The sequence below is a fragment of the Sceloporus occidentalis genome, unplaced genomic scaffold (assembly GCF_023333645.1).
Source record: "Sceloporus occidentalis isolate IW3139 unplaced genomic scaffold, rSceOcc1.0.p SCAF_31, whole genome shotgun sequence".
Classification (NCBI taxonomy): domain Eukaryota; kingdom Metazoa; phylum Chordata; class Lepidosauria; order Squamata; family Phrynosomatidae; genus Sceloporus; species Sceloporus occidentalis.
In genome coordinates, this window is record NW_028317011.1 from 10605476 (window position 1) to 10614748 (window position 9273).

The 9273-nt window shown below is 35.5% G+C and overlaps 1 protein-coding gene across 1 annotated transcript in view; it reads left to right on the plus strand.

Moving 5' to 3' along the window:
• The window catches only part of LOC149298831 (semaphorin-3D-like), a 52256-nt gene extending 43299 nt beyond the window's left edge, over nucleotides 1–8957 (plus strand). Inside the window, exons 11-17 of the mRNA XM_089487115.1 lie at nucleotides 313–535; nucleotides 1667–1755; nucleotides 2510–2551; nucleotides 2764–2921; nucleotides 3764–3828; nucleotides 4148–4287; nucleotides 8532–8957. Coding sequence (XP_089343241.1) covers nucleotides 313–535; nucleotides 1667–1755; nucleotides 2510–2551; nucleotides 2764–2921; nucleotides 3764–3828; nucleotides 4148–4287; nucleotides 8532–8957 — 1143 coding nt within the window. The remainder of the gene's footprint in view (nucleotides 1–312; nucleotides 536–1666; nucleotides 1756–2509; nucleotides 2552–2763; nucleotides 2922–3763; nucleotides 3829–4147; nucleotides 4288–8531) is intronic.
• The last annotated feature ends 316 nt before the right edge of the window (nucleotides 8958–9273 follow it).

Consider the following 9273-nt stretch of genomic DNA (forward strand, 5'->3'; position numbering starts at 1 on the left):
CAAAAATCAAAAGTATGGAGCCGGGCATTGGCTAGGTACCAATTAAATTAATTTATAAGTTCCTTATTCTTTTTGATCCAGTCCTTACAAATATCTTTATATAATGAACTGACCCAACTTTACACTTTCTCCATTTGTATCTGAAACAATACTTGGTTTACCAACTGTATCTTAGGAATAGGTTTAGTTTCCTTCCAAGATCTAGCAATTAGAAGCTTAGTTGCAGCTAGTACATGTACTAATGTATCATTTTGATACTCCTATCAATAAAACCACTGCAAAGTTCTTACTGTGCATATATCTGTCTTTCAGTGTCCAAGCAAAACCTATGATCCTGTGATAAAATCAACTAAAGATTTTCCAGATGACGTCATTAGTTTTGTGAAGAACCATCCCCTTATGTACAAATCGGTATATCCCCTTCACGGTAGGCCTGTGTTTACCAGGCTTAATGTGGACTACAAGCTGACACAAATTGCAGTTGACCATGTCGCAGCAGAAGACGGACAGTATGATGTTATGTTTCTGGGGACAGGTAAAGTAGTTTTTAGATTCACAAACAATAAGCTTATTTCCATTCCAGTGTACTTCCTAGCATTACATTTTAGTCCTGTTACTTCTTATTATAGGGCTATTTTAGGCAAACATTTTGGAATTTATACTCCTAACTTTTGTATCACTTTTCAAGTAAATCACACAGATATAAAATTAGTAGCAGATGAAAAAGGGCAAGTCAGTTGCATGCCTAATTATTATAGCTGGCTTAGGTTGGGGTTGAGTACAATACTTGGCTCATTCCTGGTTCTTTAGGAGGAGCACTAGCCTGATCTGAGAATGCTCGGAGTCCTCCTCTCGTCGTGATTTCTCGTAGCCTTTCATTTGCCAGTTTATCCCAAACACAGTTTGCCGAGCCAAGCCTGATATTGGGCTTCATCCTGGGTCGCCTTGTGCTGTGTGGATGCCATCATAAATAATGTTTTCAATATACATATGCAATCTGAAAGGCTTTGTCAGATGCCTTTTGTGTTGTGAATTAATTTACATTTAAATGTGAATTCTGATGCTAACCTTCAGACTCACCAGCAGAGGGAGCCAAAGCCTTTAGTAAGGACTGTTCCTTTACATATAATACAAAGCAATATATTTAGGTAAAGTGTTGCCATTTGAGCAGTATGTTTTCCATGTAATATATTATGCTTTCCAAAGCATTGTATTTAACTTAATCATTTCTGTGGCATAGAGGCCTGAGTAACAAGTTTTATTCTTGTACATTTAATTCATAGAAAGATATTCATCAGAGAAGCAAAAACCCTTGACAGCATGAGGTTTTTTTGTTTGTTTTTTTTACTTAAATGAGCAGTCATCCAGATTGTTCTTGTAAATTATAAAAGAACCAAAGCCTGCTTTTGTTCAATTTCCTTCGATTCCAGGTATGGAAGGAATGTATAAGAATCTCTATTTATAGTGCTTGGCCTTTTCTATTTTGGACAGAGCTGACAGATTTCTATACTTAATGAGTAGAAAGGATGCAGATGGATTGTATGCAGAATGCTTGTGCTATTGACTTGCGGCTCCTGGTGAAGTTATGGCATATGGCAAATGTGTTTCACACTTGGGTATTCTGGATATTCCGGTATGCTGACCTGTCCCACTGTTGTGTTTTTAGATATTGGAACAATCCTTAAAGTTATTAGTGTTACAAAAGATATTTGGAACATGGAAGAAGTTTTACTGGAAGAACTGCAAGTATTTATGGTAATTTTAGGGTTTTTTTTGAATAAAGAAATATTGAATTGAAATGCATGGGCCTTTCAGTGGATTCTATGATCAGTTTTAGCCATACAACTACTTTGTATTTTTCTTTTCTTTTATTATCCTTTTACACTTATTAGTAAAAAATGTGAATCTAAGTCCTTTTGGTTTCCCAGTGTACTAGTCTGTTGTAGCTCATTTTAACCATGCTATTTATAAACACATTCTAAACTATAATACGTAATATGGGCGAATGGACGCAGATAAGTTGGGTGTTGCATCCTCTGCTACAGGAAGCTCTAATCCGTTCTTCATAATCAAAGGGCCAATTGAATGTTTACAGAACTACCCAGACTAATTGCCTTACAGCCAGCAACTGTTATTGGCGTTCCTCACAAGAGAGAGGGCTTGCCGATACAGTGATTTTGGCTATAAGATTGCGGTAAATTCATGATGTTTTACTGGAATGCTTTACTATCCCAGAATAATGATCTTTTAGCTGTGGTATGCATCCCTCCATATAGAACCAGCATGTATATATATATGATATCAAAAAGGCATACACTATGTACCATAGTAGTGATATGCTGGGAATGTACCTGAAAGCAGCATACATTTAGTATATATGGTGCATCCAAGTTCATTACCCCTCGTGCTATGTAAGAATCAGAACTATTACAGATTGTCCTGTATATTAGGTTATTGTATATAAGGCTACCTGCATGAAAAAATAATACATATTTCTGTTTTTGTGCAGCAACCATCTCCTATTACAAACATAGAGTTATCACTTAAACAGGTAAGTAGACATTGAAAACATTACTACAAAATGAAATAAAAAGCCACATCATAAAGCTGACTTTCCCTGGTGAAAGAAATACAGCATTAAGGCAAATTATGTTGTACATATGATCACTAATAAAAACTTAAAATTAGAAATACAATGAATATATACAGCAAAAAACTCAATATTTGCATATCAGCATGTAATAAGTTAATTTTGTTTTACAGCAACAATTATACATTACATCAAAGAAAGGCCTAGTCCAGCTGTCATTGCACCGTTGTGACACCTATGGTAAAGCATGTACAGACTGCTGCCTTGCAAGAGACCCATACTGTGCCTGGGATGGAAATGCCTGCTCAAGATACATACCAACATCAAAAAGGTAACTTGGTCTGTAGAAAACGGCCAGACTAAGTAGGCCAAATGATACTTAACTGCCAGCAAGTCCTTTGCTTCTCTGGTCAGACACAAATCTGATCAAGTAGGTTGTATGAAAACCAGTACAACATCTAAAATATACTTCACTTAAGCGTATTAGTACCAGCAGAGATGTTTCTTCCCATGGGGCAGCCCAGCTAAATGGTCATGACCCAAAATTAACCACAATGCATAATTTACCATGATCTTAAAACCCTTATCAAATTCTAATCAAACCTTTATAGTACTTATCGAATTACAGTACCAAAAAAGGAGGCACACTGAACAAATTTAAAGAGTTTTGCATACTAAAGGCTTGCTTAAAAATATCAACATAGCCAAATAAATGATTATACGCAAACAAGGGATACAGATCCCCAGGAGGGAATATATTTCTGGCTTTTTTGAGACAAAATATCATCAATGCTGTCATAGCGAAGCCTTGTTTTTATGTGCATGGGTTGAAATACTAGGAAAAAAAGAAAGTATAAAAGAAGCTCACCTAAAAAGGGAATTATTAATTCCCTGTGGTATGGCAATATTCTTCCATGGGGACATTTAAAACCGAGAATAACACATCTGGCATTACAGAGGACAGCAGTTTACAAACATACCAGCCTGATCGTATACATAATACAGATAGGTTGTATATTCCATCGGTGCACACTACCAATTTGTGAAATCATTTAAGAGTCCCCCAACAGGGTAATAATAAGTTGCTAGTTAAAATGATAATTTCTCTACCTATGGGTACACAGGATTACTTAATTTTATTATTCTTACCATACATTATTTTGTTTTCCAAAGACGTGCAAGAAGACAGGATGTAAAAAATGGAGATCCATCAACGCAATGCTGGGATGTGGATGACAGTAAGTGTTTCTACCTAATTCTCTGTATTTAACCTTGGATGCGAATGAGAGTATTTCTACCTACATCTCTGTATCTAAAAGTTTCAGAACCTATGCTACAGATATAATGTAATTGCACAGGTAATGAGTTTAATAAAGTACTAGTATTTACATTATACCATACATTATATGGGAAGGAAACCGTTCACTCAAATAACATCGTCTCCACTTTAAAACACACACGAGCGTTTAAGACTATCATTTATTGGAATTTGTGTAGCCCCTTAATATGCTTGATATCTGATCATTAAAGCTAAGTTATGAAATGTTTGGTTTGCAGGTACAACCCGGGAAACTTCAGAGGAAAAAGTGATTTTTGGCATTGAGTTCAATTCTACTTTTCTGGAATGTATTCCAAAATCCCAACAAGCATCTATAAGGTGGTTTATTCAGCACACAGGAGAGGAACACCAGGAAGAGGTAAGCTATCCTGACAGTATTTTCGCAACAGGAATCAGATGTAAAGATCACTACAGTGCCTTTTCTTTCCCCATTCTGAATATGTTCTGTGGCGGTTATGATAAAACTTATCTTTATGAGAGGAAAGCACTCCCAATCCTGTATGATTTCCTATTTTATATTTTGTGACATCAGGGAAAATCCTGTCATATATCTTTTTTTTGCCAAGTTCATAAGGTTGATTTTGGAATAAAACACTTGGCAGGGCATTAAACTGATGAGAAATTGTGCACTGTGATAAGGTTTTGGGAAAGCTAGGGGTTTTTTTTTTAGTGCAACTTGTATCCTATCGTGTTTAGAAATGTTCTCTAGTTTTTCAACTGTGTTTTTAACCCACTGAATCCTTATGAAAAAAATGGCATGTACTAATTTGCTGCTTAGTGTCATACATTTAATTTCGGCAGAGGCCACAACTGTATTTGTCCCCTTTCAGAGAAGACCGGTTTAGAAAAAGTCCAGACCTAAACCCCTTCCAAATGTGATCATTTTAGATAATATTAGGTTGAAAATATAGGAACCTTATGTGCCACAAATATTAAAGATTGCAGTCAATCAAAAGCAGTTTTTTTCACTGTATGAAATCGAGTTGTACCAATACCAGATTAGAAACTACAAAGTCATAAATTTATGTATATTGAATAATGGTAACTTCATCAAGTGAACGAACCACAAAGTATGTATTCACAAACCTAGGAGAGATGAAGATTTCCGCTTTCTAATAGCACTATCAGGAATGAAAGACAAATTCTTGTGCTGTTTAACGCATTACGGATGTGAGCAATGCCACCTTGCCTTTCTAACTGTGCATTATACAGGGGTAACTGATCCCTTACAGAAGGGGGAACTCCACATGGAGTAAATAAACATGCAGCGTGAAAGCAAAAGAGAATTGCTTGGCGCGTTTTGCACCTTAGTGCTTAGTCATAAGCTAACTACAATGGGACATACATTTCTTCCATACTAGTTTGATTGAATTCCGAAATCTCACACAGAGGAGAGTTAATTCCAACTCCTCCTTTCAAGAAATGAAAATTAATTTAAAAACCGACTTCCAATTGCTATGTGACAAATGCCTAGTGCCTCATAATTGTGAAGGAAAGAAGAGAAAATTTATTAATATTGAGAATACGCCCTCAAATCAATATATGGTAAAGATGAGGCGGCCTGATGTTGCTATAAATGTAAATATGGGAATGGCAAATGCATTTAAACTTACGCCTTAATATCAGAAGCATAGGAACACCAAATGTATTAGTATCGATATTTGAATCAGTGTCAAAATTCAAACAGCTGATGCTCAACAAAGATTGAACCCATTAACGGAGACTACCCATACTTCTGAAAAGACAGGACAAGTGTTAATTGCCAGACTACAATTAAACAAGGGAATCAATATCTTATTATTTAAATATTCTCTTAATGAATATAGTTGGGAAAATGGAGTCTTTAGTTAAAGATGATAACTTTTATTGGGTCAATACAATACAATAAAAAGTTTTAAAATACAAAAGCCCTCAATACCTTAGAGGTTTTCTCTTTAATTGGCCGAATAAAAATATACCAACTTCAGCTAAAGACTCCAATTCAAAACATTTAAAATCCAACCAATAAATATATACTAATAATTAAATATTTTAAATCTTTTTTTAAGCTGTACTTATTAAACATATAATTGGCACTTATTGTCATCCAGTACAGATAAAGAGACTAAGAACCATAGCATTAGAGGATATCTTTTAATATTTGTTACAGTTATTCAAAATATTTACTTGTTCAATGTGCACAGAATTTCTTGCAGACATTACAATAATTCAGTCCATCTGTTCAATGTCAGAATATTTTATAAAGACTATCAATTTAAATAAACATTTACAGTTTTGTAGAAATGTATAAACTTAAGCAAAACTCTATATAATTATTTTGGTTGGTTGAAAGAGCTGGCAGCGAGTATGCTGGCTGGCTTTCTGTTAGAGAAGACAAACCAAAGGAAGGCTTGGAAACGCATCTGTCTACAGGATGTCTCCCACTTTTCACCTCGAAGGTCAAAGCTTAGAAGGTTATTTTTATTTCTAGAACTAGTGGGTGAGTCAGGATCTTCATGTGAACTGGAACTACCCTTAGGTCACTAGCAAACTAAGATGTAAGCAGTTTCATGTGAACATGTCATGCTATTTGTCTACTTCCACTATGTGATTATTTAGCGTGACAGTTATCATTACTAAAATAAATTACTTGCTGGTATCATATTTACAAATAAACCATGCATTTCCTAATAAGCTTAACACACAGGAAGGGATACATCAGGTGCTTTTTTTGGACAAAGGATACGCTCTATGTCCTAATTCTATAATTTTATAGTTTAGCTTTAACATGTCTCCTAGGTACATAGTTTCACCGAATGGTAGCCACAATGGCTACCATTCGGTGAAACTATGTACCTAGGAGACATGTTAAAGCTAAACTATAAAATGACTGATGTACTCATTTCCAATTAGGAAAAAACACTACTCATTATACAATATAATGAGTAGTGTTTTTCCTAATTGGAAATGAGTACATCAGTCATTTTAGTAATTTTAATAATTTACCATTTTGTTTTAACAAAACATTGTGAGTCTATTCACTAAAGGGAAAGTTGACAGGATTCTGTGTGGTAGAGTTGTGGTTTCAGCTTCTAAAGTATGAAGGACCTGTATAAGGTATAGTAAAACCAGTGAGATTTCGTCAGTTTCTTCACCTATTAAATCATACATTATACAAGGCTAACTCGGCACTTCCTTCTGGAGAAACTTCCCAGTATTGGCTCTTCATAATGAATAATGAAGTGGGGTGTTAAAACTACATTTTCCCCGCAAACTCTCTCTTTAGTGAATAAATGCCTTATTTATAATTGTAATTTGCACAATTTAGCTACATTTACTTACAAGCTAGAAAATCTCAGTTGTACTCAGATGGCTTAGGATCAATCTATAAAAAAATACAGATGGATCACAATGTTATGTCATACATGCCTTCAACTTCCCAGGGGGACATTCAGTCTTTGTAAACTTTATTCTCTTTTACGATGATTAAAAGCTATGCTTTGAAGATATTTACTCCAAAGATTTGACCTTTTGGTTATGTAAGCTGGATGCTTACTTAACAAAATGTGCTGCCCTATTTTGTGTCTCACTATATTATATTTTGTCAACACGGTCAATATACTTTGGAAGTAGTAATATACTACTTGGAATTTTAATTTATGGTTTAATATCATTTATTGAGTTATTTCAAACAATTTCATGAATACAAGCTAATAATTGTAGCTTTTTTAAAATAAAATGGGTTGTTTATCTTTACAGCAAATATTTTTATCCTGTAATATTATTTAGAAAGTGGTTATAAAAATGTAGTTAGTTAGCTTTTGGAGCATCTCTGTTAAAGTAATATTGTTGTGAAATCTATGAACATGGCAGAAGGGTAATGGGAGCAGCATCAGGGAAGCAGAAGTGACAGGAGCTGAAAACAGAAAAAATATTTTTCTAATGTAATGGGGTCTATTTGCTTTTAACCCCTTAAGGACCAAGGTTTTTTTTTCAACTACAGGAATGGAGCAATGTACGGCAAATTGATTGGCTGTACATTGGCTACATGTCCCTGAGCGGTCAGCCACAGCCGTCCCACCCGCTATCCAGCATACACCGTGATTCTCTGCAGATTTATCTGCATGACGAAGGAGATAGGTCTTTGACCTTGGTTCTCACATCCCCTGCATCCATGGTTGCTAAGGTGTTAAATAGCAAAACCTTTACTTTTTATACATAATGACCGCTGTTAAAAAAATCCCCGTCTACCAGGTTGTATTAGGTATGTATTTGTAGTACCAAATGTGAGAAGAAACTGTACATGCCTCGGAAACAGTCCTGGATTTCACAGGACATTTCCAGGTCTTGATAAAGACCTCATCGTGAGGTCGAAACGTTGTTGTTCGTCTCTTCCAATAAATCTGCCTGATGGAACCCATGAGTGCCTGGAGCCTTTTTCTATTTTGATTTATTGGGGAGCTGGCCCTTCCTGGCACAGCTAAGCACCTGAGTTCCTGTGGGGAGTGAGTGCAGATTCCTGATTTTGGTGATTTCCAGTTTTCAGGCATTGTATGAATTCTGTTATTTTAGATCAAGATCTTCTGGGAGTGTGCTAATGTTTGTTTTTTTTTTATCTTGCAGATTACACCTGATGAAAGGATCATTAAAACTGAATATGGACTCCTGATACGCAGTTTACAGAAAAAAGACTCAGGAATATACTACTGCAAAGCACAAGAACATACATTCAATCACACTATTGTAAAGCTTGTTGTAAAAGTGATAGAGAACGAGCAGATGGAAAATACACAGAAAATGGAGGAGGATGAGGGAAAAGGCAAAGATTTAATAACAGAGTCAAGGCTGAGATACAAAGATTATTTGCAGCTTCTTAGCAGTCCCACTTTCAGCTTGGATGAGTACTGTGAGCAGATGTGGCACAAAGAAAAGAAGAGGCAACGTAATAAAGGTGGCGCCAAATGGAAACATGTCCAAGAGATTAAAAAGAACCGAAACAGAAGACACCATGAGCAAAGGGAAAAACATGAAAGGATTCTGTCTGCATAGAAGGAGACGACATCATGGCATAAGCATAGGCAGAAGCACGCTAGGGTTTCTACATAGACAGGACTATCTGTTGGCAAGGACATATGCATATTGGACACTTCTTCTATTAATAATTATTTTTACTAAATGAGAGTGGAAAACTCAAAAGACAAAGTAGTACCAAGAATACCATAAAAAAGTGAATCCGGTTCACATTTGTTTGTATTACAGCTTTTGGATACGAGGGGTTTAAACATATTATTTTTGTGTAGTGTTATGTTTTGTATGTAGTTTCATTACCTGGGTTAAGTTAATGATTGGTCATTCTTTTTATTTA